Source organism: Chelonoidis abingdonii, chromosome 5, assembly GCF_003597395.2.
Source record: "Chelonoidis abingdonii isolate Lonesome George chromosome 5, CheloAbing_2.0, whole genome shotgun sequence".
Taxonomy (NCBI): domain Eukaryota; kingdom Metazoa; phylum Chordata; order Testudines; family Testudinidae; genus Chelonoidis; species Chelonoidis abingdonii.
In genome coordinates, this window is record NC_133773.1 from 77,822,830 (window position 1) to 77,841,865 (window position 19,036).

At 38.5% G+C, this 19,036-nt stretch overlaps 1 protein-coding gene across 1 annotated transcript; it reads right to left on the bottom strand.

Moving 5' to 3' along the window:
- Positions 1-1,966: 1,966 nt before the first annotated feature.
- Positions 1,967-18,791, bottom strand: AGA (aspartylglucosaminidase). The gene is made up of 9 exons (XM_032783544.2): positions 18,609-18,791; positions 15,186-15,339; positions 14,188-14,300; positions 10,759-10,871; positions 9,411-9,528; positions 8,243-8,318; positions 7,114-7,221; positions 5,747-5,880; positions 1,967-4,897 (listed from the first exon to the last, which is right to left on the bottom strand). The coding sequence occupies exons 1-9, from the start codon at positions 18,742-18,744 to the stop codon at positions 4,797-4,799; spliced, it is 1,053 nt and encodes a 350-aa protein (XP_032639435.1). The 5' UTR covers positions 18,745-18,791; the 3' UTR covers positions 1,967-4,796.
- Between the last annotated feature and the right edge of the window lie 245 nt (positions 18,792-19,036).

Genomic DNA, 19,036 nt, shown 5'->3' on the forward strand with positions numbered 1-19,036 from the left:
TAGTTCCATGATGCGTACATGTACATATAGCACACACTTTCAATCCCACTGTAATAGAACATGTTTATTTAGAACTGATGAGTAACAAGTTATTGAACTATGACATCACATCATGCCAATTACCATCTCACTTTCCCTCTTCACTCACATTTAAATTTCTCTGTAATTTTTAGAAGTTATTTTAAGAACTGGAATAGCAATGAATCAAAGTTTCTATGATCCATATGTAGAGTCTCAGCTTTGAGTGGAATGAAGCTGTCTAGCAAATCTCAAAATAGTGGATGCAAAATCCCTATTGTAGCCACAGTGAAACAAAGTCAGAATGTCATTTTAAGGTTCACTAGCTGGTGAACTGCCAAGGTTGGAAACATTGTGGCAGACCAGTACAAAAGTGTTTGGGACAAGTAAACTTTTCTAAATATTAGTCTTGAAGCAGTAATAAAATAAATTCAGTCCTGGTCTTTTGCCTCTATTATCATCTTTTGTTTTAATATTTTAACACATTCTTCCCAGGAAAACAAATTAACAGCTAACTATAAAAGAGTTCCTGATTTGATGACCCTCAATTCCATATGAAAAAGTGATCCCCATTCATTTGGGAAATGTTTTTATGAACGTATGTTCTCCTTTTAATAATCAAAATATGATTGAACAACAACTATCTCAGGACTTATTTTGCCAGATAGTTCATCACCAAATGTCGTACCCTCACTCTCTCATGACAAAGTTTCAGAAATGGCTAATTCTTGTAATGGAGGTATTATTAGGAACTCCACAGATAACATTAAAAATTTAATACCCCCCTACCCCCGAGGGACTAAGTTCTTTTATACTCACAATAACTTGTTCCTAAATGGTATAAATTTGATTATGTTTAGGTTACAGGTTTAGTTTAAATGGATGCAATATTATTCAGGCCCCAAGGCGCAATACAGTCATGCCAAAGCACAAACAATCTCACATAACTGGTATCCATGTCTCACTAACAGGCAGCCAAGTTCTGCCAAGGGAGGGCCAAACCCAAGGTGCTCAGCAGAATGTGCTCCCTGGCATCTTCAAGCCTCCTCATAACATTCCAAATGGGAAGAACTTGGACGAGTTCCCATTGCATGCTCCCCTTTTCCCCCAACACAATTTTATATCAGTTCCTTTGTTCTCTACTATGCTGAACTCAAACTCCAATGGCTCAGTCCTGCTCCTGGGGGCTGTACAGTCACTCTCCTCTCCGCAGCCCAAGGAATATTTAATTTACAGAAAGTGGAACAATTCTACCAGGAGAATACCCCAAAGTCCAGTGAGTAGGTCATTCACATGGGATATAGGAGACCCATGTTCTATCCCTGTTCCAGATCAGCCAGAGTGGGGATCTGAAGATAAGTCTCTCACAACCCAGCTGAGCTGTCACATATTCTGGACATTCTCCACCCAAATCTAGCTGCCTTTTGTGCAGTTAGGAAAGCTCTGAGCATGTCCACTGGATCACACAAAACAGATGGGAGAACACTGAGACTTAGGCTTGAGTTAGAACTCCAAGCAGCTCGGTGTCATCAGAACTGAGGGTTTTATGCATGCACACTGGTGGCAACTTACGCACTTTAGGTACTTACAGAGAGAGTTAAGCAGCAGCTGAGCAGAGCTTTTCCAGATCTAAGTTGTGCTTAAATGTTGGCCTTACCTGCTTATGTCCTATTGTTCATCTAGCCCTTTGACTACTTTTTTGCATAAAAATTAACGTACAGAGAACTGACACTTTTACAGAGGAAAAGCATTCTGAGTTAATTCAAATCCATGAAAACTTTCCACAAGTGTTCTTAAAGCATCTTTTCATCCACATTCGTCAGCTAGTGAAGGAAATGAATCCTCCAAATTGAACTTCATCAAGAGAACAGTTAATAGCATGTCATTAAAAACAACAGCCATTCTTGTCTGGAAGCTTTCCAGCTTTTAAAAACACAAACTCAGAACATAAGGCAACGACCATTTTAATGCTGAGTATACGAGGACACCAAAAAACTAAATTATTAAGATACATTAAAGTAAACTTGCATTACCCAGTGGTTTTATTCAAGCAGACAGAGTTGATAAAAATATTTATGGTATGATATGGTCATTTTAACTTTTTTCCCTTTTAAATTTCCTTATCAATCTCAAGCTCTTGATTTAATAAATTGATCAGCAAGCCTGCCAAGTTAGAAGGAAGATCAAAGATCCTTTAAAACCGATCTTCAAAAATCTATGGAAAGAACCACAGTATGTGGCAGTACATTATAAATAAGACTTGGAATCTGCAAATGAGATGTAGTAGGAGAAGAAATGAGAAACAGCACTTTCTCAGGGTGCTAGGCACTAAAAATAATTTTGTTCCCTAAAGATAAATTCCATTGTATACATGCAATTGCTCCTTTAGAGGTGTAACATACAAAGGGTGTGTGTGTGGAGGGGGGCGGGCGGTAGGGCATGCACAGAGTACAACAGGGACAAAGGAAGCATTTCTCTTTACGAAGTATCCTGCAAGGAGAACTCACTGAACTTCATAATTCAATTTTCAATAAAAGGCAGGACTAGGTATTATCCAGACTGTCCCTGACAGGTGTTTGTCCAATCTCCTCTTAATCTTCAGTGATGGAGATTCTACAGCCTCCCTAGGCAATTTAGTCCAGTGCTTAACTACCCTGACAGGAAGTTTTTCCTAATGTCCAACCTAAACCGCCCTTGCTGCAATTTAAGCCCATTGCTTCTTGTCCTATCCTCAGAGGTTAAGAACAACAATTTTTCTCCCTCCTCTTTGTAACAACTTTTTATGTACTTGAAAACTTATCCTATCCTCTCTCAGTCTTCTCTTCTCCAGGACTAAACAAACCCAATGTTTTCAATCTTCCCTCATAGGTCATGTTTTCTAGACCTTTAATCAATTTTGTTGCTCTTCTCTGGACTTTCTCCAATTTGTCCGCATCTTTCCTGAAATGTGGTGCCCAGAATTCTCCAGTTGAGGCCTAATCAGCGCGAAGTTGAGCAGAATTACTTCTCTTGTCTTGCTTACAATACTCTTGTTAATATATCCCAGAATGACATTTGGGTTTTTTTGCAACAGCATTACACTGTTGACTCATTTAGCTTGTGATCCACTATGACCCTCAGATGACTTTTCACAGTACTCCTTTCTAGGCAGTCATTTCCCATTTTGTATGCGTGCAACTGATATTTCCTTCCTAAGTGGAATACATTGCATTTGTCCTTATTCAATTTCATCCTATTTACTTCAGACCATTTCTCCAGTTCGTCCAGATCATTTTGAATTTTAATCCTATCCTCCAAAGCACCTGCAACCCTCCCAGCTTCATATCATCCACAAACTTTATAAGTGTACTCTCTATGCCATTATCTAAATAATTGATGAAGATATTGAACAGAACCGGACCCAGAACTGATCTCTGCGGGACCCCACTCGTTATGCCCTTCCAACATGACTGTGAACCACTGATGATTACTCTCTGGGAACGATTTTCCAACCAGTTGTGCACCCACCTTATAGTAGCTCCATCTAGGTTGTATTTCCCTAGTTTGTTTATGAGAAGGTCATGCAAGACAGTATCAAAAGCCTTACTAAAGTCAAAATATAGCATATCTACCACTTCCCCTCCATCCACAAGGCTTGTTACTCTGTCAAAGAAAGCTATCAGGTTGGTTTGACACGATTTATTCTCGACAAATCCATGCCATTACTTATCACCTCTAATTTATTAATTTGTGGTTCAGTTGCCAAAAAGGTCAGTTAAAATGAAGTGATTTACAAAAATGAATTATGGTCAGTGAAACATTTAATACAGAAAAATCAGTCTTATTCCACCCACAGTTCTAGAACTGTCCTGTGGGCTCGGAATCTGTACATTTGATGGGCGCTTTACCTGAGTGTAGGCAGCAATGGAATGCTGATCACAGAAACACTGCTCACACTGATAGAACACAACATGGGAAGTGAAAAGGGAAGCATAGCATGGAAACTATCTTCTGAAAATAAGTCAGTTACTGGGATCCTACCCAACAATTTGGGATTGGAAGAGGAGTAAGAAACACCTCCATTTGTTCCCAGAAATAAAAGAAAGGAGAGAGTGAACATATAATGTACCCGAGTCACAAAAAGCCACAAAATAGAGTAACTTCCTGACACTGCAGGATAACATTTGCAATGTAATACTGCATCACTGTGACTGAACATCATGGAATAATGAAACATCACCACAAAAGCAGAAGCTTTCTTCATTGCTCTCCATTCAGTCATGAAATTGTTCTCCAGTTCTTCTTGGTACAACAGTCATGCAAATTTGCATCTTTTTTGAGACTGGTTCCAAAAGTCATTTCCCAATTTAAACTATAGTCATCAACATACACCAGCAAAGTATTCTGAAATCCCACTTTATCATTAGTAGATATTTTGGATCTCTACACAGTATCCTGGAATCTAAAAAAAAAAAAAAAAAAATCAAATTTGTTCATCCTGTAGATGAAGCCAACTTGCCCACCAGAATTTACAAATAACCTGCCAGATTAATAAATTAGTTTGCTACATTGAGAAACTACAGATCAAGTTTACTTACATATTGGTGATATGGTAATAAAACAAAATACGTTAAAAAAAGGAGAGAGATATGTTCTATCTCCACATACATTACTCTTCCTCAAATATCTGTGCAAAAAGGAAACTGCAAACACTTTGCAAAACGGCAGCCAGTGAGCCTTTTCAACCTTCTTTTTTCCTCCTTTATGTTTAAGTGTAAATGCAGTTGGTACAGAAAAAATTAAATGCAGTCTACTACTTGCTCAAATGGCTGATTTAGCAAAGGACTATAAACCATGAAGTGAAACTGAGTGAATCCTGGAACTTTATTGCAGGCAGCACCTGGGAAAGAAAAAAAAACAAAAGTGACTTGCCTATTCCCTATAGGATTAGTATGTTTGTCATATTTCATCTTCTAAAGATTCAATTATTAATTCTGCTACAATGGTGTAACTTCCTCTTACAATCTGTTTAACCCAACATTGAGATTTCTCAAAAGCATTTTACTTTTCAGTGTTCTCATTATGAGTGTAGTGCAACTTAATAAACTTAGTAATATAAATTAGAAAAAAATACATCTTAATACTGCTGAATGTAGTGTGTTTCTACAACTTAATTTCTCAAACACAGAACTGTGGGAAGTAAGATCAAAGATATAAAACAAGCAGTCTACCCAATAAGCCATACTGATCAGCAATTTTACTTTCTACTGATCTAAGGGTTCACTAATGAGATGCACAGCGTAATGACTGACTTGGATTGCTTTGAAGCTGTGTACACATTCCAACTACCTTATGCCATGTCCCAAAGAAGTGTGGGCTTTTTTTAAAAAAAAAAAAAACCACAACCTTCAAATTAATCATACCTTCAAATTAATCATATGAGAAATTGAGGTTGTAAATGGTTGAGTATTTACTAACTCCTCCAGGAAAGTTCTGTGCAAATCTTAGATATTAGGTTGAAGAGGGCCAACCTGATTCACTGGGTGCTTGGCAGGATACCATTTAATCATGTACTATCATGCCTGGTATTTGATAGTAAGAGAGTGGACTGTCCCCTTGCTCCCTCCAGCCCCCAACAATGGTTAAAGTTAAAAAAAGTTGCAGCCTGCTCCTTTAAAATCCACCTCTATGTTTCACTCGTTTGTGTCAAAGTTCTTTGTGTTGAACAAAGTATAACAGTAAGATATACCATAACTTCCAGTTGTGTTGGCACAGATAACAGCACCAAAGAAGTACGGAACATACTTCTGGATCCTGGAAATAACTTTTTGGCAAGCTGTAGTTGGATCTGTTCCTGTCCTCATATATTCCACTGCTTGATAGCTGATTTAAGAAACAAATCAGAAGTGTTACTCATTATGACTGAATATAATCAGAACAGACATTCAAAAATATGATAGATTGGAACTCAATCAATTGCATGTCTACTTAATATGAACACAGCAAAATAATTTACTTTGGAACACAAATACAAAATTGGAGACTAAGCTACTGATCAACTCCTTCCTCCTTGAAGTCTGCAAGAACTGTTGAATTGCTGTTTTTCCTCATTACTTTTTTTTTTTTTTTTTTTAAAAGTTGTCTCAAATTTACATCCCAAGACCACATTAGTTTTTTTCACAGCCATATCACTTTGGCGGTTCCTAGTCATCCAGTGATCAACCAATACTCTGAGGTCCTTCTCCTCCTCCGTTATTTCCAACTGATGCCTCTCCAGCTGATAACAATAGTTCTTATTATTAATCCCTAAATGCATGACCTTGCACTTTTCACTATTAAATTTCATCCTATTACTATTACTCCAGTTTACAAGGTCATCCAGATCTTCCTGTATGATATCCCAGTCCTTCTCTGCATTGGCAATACCTCCCAGCTTTGTGTTATCTGCAAACTTTATTAGCACATTCCCACTTTTTGTGCCAAGGTCAGTAATAAAAAGATTAAATAAGATTGGTCCCAAAACCGATCCCTAAGGAACTCCACCAGTAACCTCCCTGCAGCCTGACAATTCACCTTTCAGTATGACCTGTTGTAGTCTCCCCTTTAATCAGTTCCTTATCCACCTTTCATTTTTCATATTTATCCTCATCTTTTCCAATTTAGCTAATAATTCCCCATGTGGAACCATATGGTGAAGAAAATAGCCATTTCTGAGACCACTTTCTCTTCTTCCTAACACTTAAGAAATGTTTTGTTCCCACAACTGAAACTTGAGTGTAGGACACAAAACATTTTTGGTGGAGCGCATTTACATCTGGAATCCACTCATTCCTTCTGTCAAAGTCCAGGTTTGGCAACATTCACAGGATTTGCAACAAGACAGCAGAAAACATGTTAAAGAATTGGTAAGTGATTTGTTGTCTGTAACAGAGTAGGTGGGGCTAGTCTGGTTTTTACGGCCATGTTGATTGGCATGAATAAAAAAGCAAGCAATGGCTAACTCTGTTAAACAGCCAATAAAACCGACAATTTTATTAATTCATCACTTTATTTGTTGATTTGTTTCACAGGAATTCTCCGGCAAAAATGTAAGCAATCTTCCTCAAAGGGACAAACCTGGGCAAAAAGCGCATCATGATATCACCATCTCCAGTGGCTGCCGCTCCTCCAGTTGTACTATCAGCATAGGCTCCAGCTCCAGCTATTGGCGAGTCCCCTACACGACTATATAGAAGAAGGAAAAGAAACCCATCAAGTTAAAATGAAGACTGTTAGTTAAAATGGGCCAAGTTCTGGTCCCAGTTACACTACTGTGCAACCTGGCTGAAGCCAGTGGGGTTGCCTCAGTGTACCAGAGCAGAGCTAAACCTAATATTTACAGGCAAATTCTTAGGGTACTTGTTTTGATAAATAAATAAAATAAATAGCAGCAATGAGAATACACCAGGAACTCCTAAACTTACATCATGGTAATGAGAGCACTCTACTCTCAGTAACAAGGACTGACACTTGGACACTCCAACACACTGCCAAGAAAAAAGCAAAACCACCTGGTGAAATAGTGACTGTTCCACAGTTTCAGCCTTCCAGAGTATTCTTCCTTCAAGATACAGAAGGTTTCTGGTTCAGCTTAGTCCACTTCCACGGTAGATTAGGCAAAATTGGAAAAAGGCACTCATTCTTGAATAAGAGTTCATACAGAGTTATTCAAGAATAGTCCTGAATAGGTCCACGTTTAAACAAGCCCTCATTCCTTGATCCTGTTGTGACTCTTAAAGTTCTGGAAATATTTATTGGGTCAGACCAAATCAAACTTATCGCTGACATGAGTTTTTTAAAGAGTGAAAACGTGTCATTTATCATATTTTTTTTTTTAATAAAAAGTTTTTAAAGGCTATTACAAGCATAAAGCAACAAACTCAATTCACCCATAGATCCACACATTCTTTAGACAATGCTCATAAATAACCTATTCTTGCTCCCATTTAAAAATGAAAAAAAAGCAGGCCTAAAGTAACTTCTACTATATTTATACACAAAGTTGAAAAAACAAGCCCACTAAAAACTGTAATTGCAGCAGCACCTTAAAGACCCACCAGAAAATGGGGCCCTATTGTGCTAGTACCTGTATAAACGTGATCATTCAGATAAGCAAAACATCACCTCACCTCACCTACACAGATACTTACATGAAATCAAGGATTACAAATACCATATGTCTTTTTCTCAAACTGCAAATACTAACCCCTGGATTTTGTGGACTGCACCATTTGTAGATGTCCCCACTGCAACATGTCCGGAACCACCAATTACAATCATGCCTACAGATTTGAAGAATGGTGAAGCTTAAAAGAATAATTTCTTATATATTTGTTAAAACATCAGTGTTACAATTCAGCAGCATGAAAATTGATCATATTTTTATTAGCCCTTGTAAGGGTCCTATTTTTAAAATGAAGTTTTACACCTGAATTGTCATTTTCAGAGGGATCTAAATATTTGTATTTTAAAACATTTGAAAATTGGGCCATATATAATCATTGTTGGTAAAACAATTTTAAGTATGATTTAAATTCTCTAGTGTTTATTTTATCCAGATTTCAAAGAGTTCAAAAAGCCTCTAGTACAAACACACACTCTAAAATACATTAATAAAGTTTAACTACCTTAACCAAGTACAAATGAAGAGATGACATACCATTCAACATATGACCCACCAACCTTGGCATCCCCTTAGTTCTAGCAGTTATGTAATTCAGACCTCAATTCAGAACGATTCTTAAAGCAGTAAGTAGTTCCACTAAAGTCAATTAGGCATGTTCTTAAGTACTTTGATGAATTTGTGTGTGTCTCAGCACTTAAGTGGTAATTCTTTGGTAATGAAAATTTTGAAGATTTTTTGCATGACAATCAACCAACAAGTTGGCAAAGATCCAGTCCAAAACGCAGAAGATAAATTTTAACTGACAAAATATAGATAAATAATCTGTACTGAGGTGTTTGGAAATGTGTCTCTGAAGTCTGCAGTTCTGGAATGTCTGCTATGCTGACAACATGAAAAATGAATCATGAAATACAAGAAATAATTTTATAAAGTATCAAAGTCTTTACAAGAATATTACTCCGAACCTATTTTAAGCATACCAATTTGCAAACAATGCTGTTGCTCAAATCAGAAGTTAAAGTATAGGAAAGATTAAAATAGATTCTAGACTAACAAACCCTAAATTGACTAAGGAATTGCAACAAACTCCTTCATAACGTGTGTAAGTAGTACACACTTGACAATGTGCTGTATATCTGGTATACTACCAGTTTTAAATATTTTTTTATTTGAACTCAGTAAGATTGAGTTGATCATGAAGCAAAAAAAAGAATATATCTTTTAGCATAGAATAACCAAAGAGAGTTACCAATTGTATCATGGTTATGAATATTTATTCTTTTCTGTGAGTTGATCCATTCTTCACTATTTAATTGTTTAGCCTGTTTGTATGGTCCGCAGGATTTTGAAGCATCTGGTATTACATTCTGTAATCAATATTTTATTCATATGAGTCTTTAATATTTCAATAAAGATGCATTTTAAACAAACTACTGCAACAAAAATCTAAATTCCACTATGTAACTACTGCTCTACAATATTTTAAGCTACAGCTGTACTGAAGTTGCAAAAGCTATGGATATTCTTATTAAGAGATGCATTGATTGGCGTTCAATAATGTGTGATACAGGGTCTGTTAATCTGATAGTGCCTATTAGAGAAAAGTAGCAGAACAATCACAAGACTCATTCTTTGGTCAAAACAAGTTTGCATTCTTCAGCATGATAAAGAACCCACAAAAACAAAGTTGATGTTAATACCACACTAAGAGATAAAGTAAAATCCTGTACTTAGGATGACTAAAGTTAGTTAAAAGTAATACTTTAGCCAGGACACTTTATCAAGTAAATGAATAGGTAAGAGAGTGTGTACCAAATTAAACTGTCTCAATTCCACTACATTTCAGATACAAAAAAGACAACACAATCTACAGATGAGTAGGTTCGGCAAGTATGTAACAGTCTGTGCACAGAGACAAACATGCTAACTTATGTTTGTCATCATCTACAGCTACCAATTTAGGCTTCAATTTTGGAAAGACTTAAGCCTATGAATAGTCCCTATGATTTTAATGGGACTACTTCCATATGTAAAAAGTCACTCACGTGACTAAGTACACCTCTACCCCGATATAACACGAATTTGAATATAATGCAATACAGCAGCATTCCAGTGGGGCAGTGTTGTGCACTCTAGTGGATCAATGCAAGTTCGATATAACGCGGTTTCACCTATAACACGGTCAGATTTTTTTGGCTCCCGAGGACAGAGTTATAGTGGGGTAGAGGTGTACCTGCAAGACCGAGGCCTTAATTCTCAGTAAGAGATTTCATTTAGAGACTCAATTTTAGGTTTCTGCACTCATGCCTCATTGAGAAATCATCCTCTGTTGTTGAGGGTTAGGATTTTCTCTGAAATTCAGAAAAGAAAAATCACTGTACTAACATCAACATTAACAGAATTCTACAAATCAGGCAGCAAACAGGCTTCCAATCCTCAAGTATATCAAGTGAGTGAGAATTCCAGGATTTTTTTAAAAATGTTTACTGGAACATTCTTTGTTCCCTTAATATGAAGCATTTCTTTCTTTAACAGGTCAAGAGTAACAAGCAAAGTTGTGTGATCAAATTTCTAAAATAAAACAAATTATACTGTACCTTCCAGTAGTTTGGCTGACAGCTTTGATAAAGCCACTTTAAATATATTGAAAGAGAATTTTGAGTGGTTAAATCTTCACATGGAAATCCCATGCTTTCTGCAAACAGTGAGGCTTTAACAGGCAAAAGACAAATTCAACAATATTGTAGCATGAGTACATTAGATTTATCATACAATATATGTTATGATCAAGATGAGATATTAGTTTATTTTATAGATAGCTCATCCCCCTGAAACTATAGAATATAGTTCCTCAGACAAACGGTGTATCAGTGTAATCTCCGATATACCATCGTTATCCAATTCTTCCTTTACTGAGGGCACTATATCCTACACTTTCAGGAGGAGAGATGCTATCTACTATGTCTTTTTGTCTCTTCATTTAAATACGTTCACTATGACTATGATGAGAGAGCTTTCTCTTCAGACATGTTGCTGTACAAAAGGAGCAAAACTTTTCAAACAGGATAAATACCATCCAAATCCAATATTGTGCTATGTGTAACGTGGAAATTTTAATTTAAGCAAGCAAAAATTTCTAAGTAGCAAATTAAATTACAAAAAGACACTATCAATTTGATATCTCTACTTTTTTAAAATATGAGGTAAGCAGAAAAAAAAGACTCATATCAATACCCCTCCCTGAGTACCTCTGACAATTTCTGTGGCTTTATCACCACACTTTCCTAAGAGTTAAATTTGATTATTTCTTAAATACTTTTTTACAATTGTTACTGTGTGAAAATCAACCAACAACAGGGGAAACTGTCTATACAGGAGAAGAAATGAAAGCAATTGCCACAAAGCACAGCCAAATGGAAAGTAAATGAACTGAAAAAAAATTTAGAAAAAATGCTATTCATTCACCTTTCAGTTACAGTAATCTCTGGCATTATCAATCTGGAATAAATCAAATTTAGATAAAATTGTTTACAGATTTGTAAGCTACCAATCCCGTCCATGCTTGAATCCTCAAATATTTATTTGAACATAATACATAGTTTTACAAGATTCTTAGGAGTTTCCGTTTATCCAAATATTACAGAAAAAAACCTTCAATTTATTTACTAGTTAATTTTTTGTTGCTTTTCTAAAACTACACATGTAATGGGAGTTTCATGAGCAATAGTTAAATTATTGAACGTTTACCAATATTTCAGTATCTGGAGTAACCTAGTAAGAGAGCAAGTGAGCGCAGAAAAGTCTGATTGTTCATGTTTATTGATCCTCCTTTTAGGACTTCTGTAGCCTGTTTTTATTCCAGAAAGTGGAGCTGTTGGGCAATGTGCACGAAGGTAGCATGGTTTCGTAAAAAAAGAAAAAGAAAAAAAAAGAAAAAAAAAAAAAGCATCTTTCATACTCCCTAGCTGATATGATTTGGAGTCACTTAAACTGAAAAGGATTCCGAGGACTGTTTAGGAAGTCAGAAATATAAGATTCAATTATTTTCAATAATGAAAACCAAAAGTAACAAATTCCCATTAAAATTTTAGTGCCAGAAACAATATACTGTACTTTCCACACATTAAAATACCATTATTTACAGTAAATTCTATATAATGCTTAACAGTTAAGAGCATGGTTGTGTTCTTTTTTCTGTCAATCATTCAAAAAAACCTATGTGCGGACAGAAAAATTGAGGAGATTATCCTAGTTTCAAATGTTTTTATCTTTTACTCCCCAAACAAGAGCAGAAATACACCTCTACCCCGATATAACGTGACCCAATATAACACAAATTCGGGTATAATGCAGTAAAGCTACGCTCCGGTGGATCAAAGCAAGGTCGATATAACACAGTTTCACCTATAACACAGTAAGATTTTTTGGCACCCAAGGACAGCGTTATATCGCAGTAGAGATGTATGTAGAATGCAACTACCTGACTATGTAGATTGATAAAAAGCAGAAACAATCCTGTAGAAAGACTCTTACAAGAAGTCATTCAATCTAATCACACTTTAAGGACAATTTTTTAAAAATTGTTTCTAATACTTTGTGTAGAACAGAAATTTGCCTTCCTCTCCTCCACTGATTTTAAAGTTCAACTACATGCTCTAGTGAGTCTGCTATCCTCTCCCATCAATGTTTGCTTTATCAATTCCCAGTGTCACTCCTCATATTTGCTTCCAACTTCCCTGCTCTCATCCCACTGTGCTCTTCCAGAGAAAACTGTATGACCATTCCAACTTCCTTCAGAAAGAATTTGCTTTTCCCCCCTTCCATCTTCTTTACCCTTCTGACACATGGCGCTGAACCTTGTCACCCCCTCTGACTTGCTCTTCAAACCTACCTCCCTTATTCTCAGTCATTCCTGGTATTCCAGGTTACTCTGTTATTCCCAAACATCTTTTGGTTTACCCTGTCCCAAACCCTTCTTTCACCTTGAAGCACAAAGTCTATTGTGACTTTCTTTACATCCCACTCTATTCATTCCCTCCTGAATCCCTTGTATGCTACTAATATTCCTCTTAACACAGCCACTAGTGACCACCTCCTGGTCAAATCAAAAGGGACTGTAAACCACCTCAAACTCCAGCCCTCCCTCTCCAGACCCAGTCTTTGCATCAGCTATAGCAACTGTCTCCTCTGTCTTGTCTCATTTCCTTCATTCCATCCAAAATGCTACCGCCAAACTCGTCTTCTCCTATCAATGACCACATCACCTCTTTTTAAATTTCATCTTTGCCTTCATGATTTCCTCCATGCAGCCTTAAGCCAACTAATCTTCCATTTCCTATTCAAAGTCTTCCTAGAAACATTTCTTCCATAAAGTTTAAAGATACTAATCCACCAATAAAGTATTAAGTTACCTGAAAAAGATAAAACCTCCACTGTTCATAGAATTTATCATCACGTGGTGTGTTGTGCCAAACTGTACAGTACCTGATTTATTTAAAAGCTCTCTGAGGCAGAAAGTCTTCATGTATGTTTTTAAATTGCGAAGTACAACGACTGCTCAGTAAATATGAAAATGAACTTTGAAATAAAATTAGGTACCAAATTCTGCCATTTATTTTTTTAGTAAAGCTTCCCTTGTATTTTAAATGAAATATTGGCATATACTAGCTTCCATTTATATAGTGTCTTATGTCAAAACATCTTTACTTAGTATCTGCATTTTCAGTGATATTAAAACAGCTCTGGCATTAAAAGTTAATAGTTGCAGCTGAGTCAGTAGAGGGATACATAACCCTTTGTTTTAGTTCAAGCAGAAATAGCAGAATAAAAAACCCTGACAATTTGTAGATATTTAAGAAACTTAAAGGAAGATAAATGCTTTTCAATTACTTAACAGCATTCATTTGAATATATATGTGGGGGATTCCTCTACCATCAAGATTCATCTATCATAAGTCTCCTTATTGTATAGTGATAATTAAGACAAGGGTAAGAATTGGAAATAACTGAATAAAGTACATAATTACCTGATTCCCCCACTAATAATGTGTGCTTAGTATGCTGAATCACTTTCCGTGCTACACCAATAGCATTTTTTATACGTCTGAGATCTGCTACTGCCCCAACTTCCATGGTGTCACTGAAACAAGAAGAATATGGAAGTGAGAAATATTTAAGGTGCGCATATATTAAACAGTAACAGAGGATAATAAAATGATTACATATCTTCTGCTATATATACTTTGTGCTTGTCTACCGTAAGAAGTTGTACCATTTTATCTATACTGGTATAGTTAAAGTAGTACAACTTCCCTGAAAGCAGCCATATCAGCATAGAGGTACATTATACTGTACTGGTCGAAATCATCTTGTACTGATATAAACGCATCCATATTCGAGTTTTACTAGTGTAAGTATTTCAGGTATAAATAACTGCACTCCTAAGCAAACAAATTACTCTAGTAAGACTTCCAAGTGTAGGTCAGACCTAAACAATGAATAAAGTCTAAAAGATATCACACAGAATTGTCATGAAAGTAAAATTTGTATGGAAATTAAAGAGCAAATGGTCCTCTATTAAGATTACACTTAAACCTTCAGATAACCTAATCCTGCAAAAGTAAGCCTCTCTCTTCTTCTTCAGGCATACAGTCGTATAGGTGTTGTATATTATGCTTCATTTTCAGAGAGAATCTCTACTCTGCAATACCCAGGAACTCCATATGCACACTTTAGCTCCCGTATCTGGCAATCAGGTATTGGAAAATGAATGTCAGGGATTGCAACAAAAATGCTTAGTTAGCTTCCAAACATCCTGGTGCCGTGGCAATCTATTCCCTGTTTGATTGGATACTTCTCTCCTCCTACTGTACCCATGAACACATCAAATATTAGAGTCTGAGTGCAGTATTATGTCTATTGAACACATCGACATGATGGCATGGTACATATAACAATGCTTACATCATCTTTAACTGTACTAAAAATCCTTAGGATTATTCTCTTCTCCAGGTAACTTTCTTACCCATCCATGATCATGGCATCTAATGTTGTTTCTCCATGTTCATCTGGACTTCCTCCAAACCCCACACTTCCATCACACTGATCAATCTCACACTGAGCGCAGCCTCTCTCCACTGCATCCAGCTCAGAGCCTCCTGACTGTAAGGTATACCATGCTGTAAGCAACACAAACACCAGGTAAGTTAAAATAATTACTAATATTTCATTTAAAATTATAAAAACAAATACACAAAAAACTACACCAGCTATGGCAGCTAAAAATAAACACTATAATATGTTGTTATTCTTAGGTGAAATCTACAGAAAGTGTTATTCAGAATATAAAAAGTCAACTTTTTTGCATAATTGGCTAATGTTTCTGAATGGGAAGTGATGGGATATTTGTGTGAGTGGGGAGTTGTTGCTATAGTGTCCACAATTATAATGTATTTCATATACTAAATAAAAAAAACCAACAATAATTTACGGTTGTGTAATTAAAGCACTCCTTCTCTCCAAGGCCACACAGGTATAGCCAAGCTCACATGGAGTCTAAATTAAGTCTGTGTAGCTATGCAGGATCATGGCATATTTAAAGATTTTTTAAATATACAAATAGGAAAATGTTATATTAAAAACATTTCTTAAGAGCCATTTCAGAGAGAATCAAGCATACTTAAAATGTGCCAGGCACAAAATTAAACCTAACAGTGTTTAAAGTATATAAACAAACAAAAACAATATTTATGCAGCACTAAAAATAACCATCTCTTTTCCTCTCCCTCTCTGTCATCTATCCTTTGAGATCTAGTTTGTGGCTTGAAAAACCCTTTTATGTGAGTCAACACAAATGGCTCTGCTGAACTTGGCCCACAGACCTTGATCATGCAAACTGCTTCATGGGGTCACAGCCCTGAGTGTATGTGAAGCCACAATGAAGTTAATAGATTCCCACATGGGTGCAGAGAAAAATTTGCCAGGATTAGGACATGGGCCCAGATCCTGCAAATATTTATATGCATATGTGATGCTGTATAATGCGGAAGGTGATTGACTACACTAATATGGTCACCACTACTTTTGAAAAATTGTGATAACTCTTGTACAAAATATCATTGAAAAATTTATAATCTGCTGCGCATTGTTATCTTGTTATAATGTGTATCAATACTGTATATGGAGTTATGACATTTTGCTATGTGTTTGTATCTCAAACTTCTTGTGAGTCTCAGAAGCACCCATAGGTTAGCCTTTCAGGAATAACAAAAGGAACTGTGAGGACACCCTAGCAATAGCACACAAAAGGTGCAAGCAAAATTTACAATTCATATGAAGAACTGCTGAGCATGCACCTAGGAAATGAAGCTAGGAAACAGCTAGAATTTTTCCAGAAAAGAGGGCAAGATATAAAAGGCAAGAACAAAAAGCACCTTTTACCTCTTTCTTCTTTCCTCTGGACTACTGAACTTTGACAAAGGAAAATTTTGAACAAAGGATTGGAGGTCCCCAACACTATTTGGGCAAACCAGACAGATTTATAAAAAACTATCTGACATAATATCCCTAACTAGCATTTTGGATTTACACGCTTTAATTCACCTGTAATTTACCTATTTTAAATGAGTTATGCAGAGGTTTATTTTCTTAGTTAATAAATCTTCAGTTAGTTTCCTAAAGGACTGGCTACAGCGCTGTATTTGGTGAGATCTGAAGTGTGCCTGATGGTAAGTGACTGGCTTTGGGGGCTGTAAAAACTCACTGTGTGGTGATTTTTGGTTTTAATAACCTTTCAGCACAATAGTTCAGTTTGTCTGGGTGGTAAATGTGACTGTAGCACTAAGATGACTAGCTAAAGCAGAGGTGGGCAAACGACAGTTCATGAGCTGCACGCGGCCTGTCAGACCTTTTAATCTGGTCCTCGAGCTCTGGCTGCAGAGCAGGATTAAGTGCTTGTCCCACTCCGCACATACCTTGGCTCCTGGAAGCAGCAGCTTGTTCCCCCTCTGGCTCCTACACGCAGAGGCAGGCAGGGGGCTCCGCATGCTACCCCCGCCCCAAATGAAGGCTCTGTAGTTCCCACTGGCTAGGAACCGTGGCCAATGGGACCTGAAGGGACAGTGCCTGTGGACGGGGCAGCCTGGCCGCGCCTCCAAGTAGGAGCTGGAGTGGGAACATGCTGCTTCTTCTGGGAGCTGCTTGAAGTAAGCGCCACCCAGATCCTATACTCCGATCTTCTCTCATGCCCCAACCCCTTGCCTGCCTCTGAACCTCTCAGCCTCAACCCAGAGCACCATTCTGCATCCCCAACCCTCACGCCCCAACCCCCTGCCCTAGCCCTGATCCCCCTCCAAGTCCCCCAGTCCCAGCCTGTAGCACCCTCCTGCACCCCAAATCCCTCATTCCTAGCCTCACTCGAGCTCACACTCTAAACCCCTCTGCTCCACTCCCAGCCCACAGCCCCTCCCGCACCCCTCATTTCCAGCCCACACCCCCAGCAGAGCCCTCACCCCAACCCTCAATTTTGTGAGCATTCATGGCCCACCATACAATTTCCATACCCAGATGTGGCCCTGAGGCCAAAAAGTTTGCCCACCCCTGAGCTAGACTGTCAGTGGTTTTCTGGCAAGCTAGTAAAGTGACCCAGGAGCACATATACCTTGCTGGTTTGGCTAAATCTAACTATAGGATATACCACCAATTTGGAAGTGTTTGCCAAGTTTGGACAGTCTGACCTAATACTGGCACTCTCCATTGTGACTAGGGCTACCAGATAGCAAGTGTGAAAAATCAGGATTGGGGTAATAGGAGCCTATATAAGAAAAAGACCCCAAAATAAGAACTGTCCCTATAAAATCAGGACATCTGGTCACCCTAATTGTGACCTCCACAAGACACAGGTGACAGCATACTATTCTGAGTAATTCCCCCATTGTTTCTGTGAGACTACTCAAAAGTAATCAATTTAAGCATATGGATAAGTGTTGGCAAAAACAGAGCAACTCTCCAGTGTAGCCATGGCCTTAGGAACTTCTTTGGGGTAATCTAGCCACAGCAATTGTGGCCATTTAGGTAAACCAGCACTTGGGGGTAAAAAACAAATCCCATCGCTAGTGCTATCAGCACATCTGGGTGCACGACCAGGACCAAGGGTTTTCTGAATACCTGTTCTAGCACTACTCCCGAAAACAGCACCTCCCCCTGCTACCCAGCCTCCCCCATGCGATCAAGGGCAGCAGTGCGAGACCTGAGTCACAGCCACGCCACCCCACTGCACTCCAAGTAATGCGAGGAGTGCTGCGGGCGCCACCGGCCCTTGCGCAAGTGCGAAGAAGAGCAAGAGTGCCCCCAACTCCAGCTCCAGCTCCAGCTCCAGCTCCCCGCCCGCAGGCGCCTGCGAGCCAGCCCAGCCGGAGCAGCACTAGGCAAAGCCCAGAGCCAGCGACACCTGTTTCCGTTGCTTTCCTAAATGCCCAGGTGTTGATGACTAGCGGCAGCGCAACCGGACCCGCGCCCGCCGCCCCGGGCACAGGCAGCAGCAGCAGGAGGAGAAAACGGAGCGCCCGCCGCGCGCCGAACTCCATCGCGAGCGCCGACTGCACTCATACATCATCCGGGATGCGCGCGCCTGAGCTCGTGACTAATCACGCGGCCACAATTTCACAATCCCACCCGGAAGACGCGCCCGATCGCCAGGGAGGGGAAGGAGCAGCCAGGGCTGAAGCGAATGGCCCCGCCCCCTCGCCGTTGCGGGCTCCCTCTCTCCGCTGTTACCGCCACCCACGCGCTCCTTCCCCGGCTGCAGAGCCAAGGTGCTTTTGAGCTGTGGGCTGGCCTCAGGTCGCTCGAGCCCAGCGCACTCAGTGCAGGCGGCTG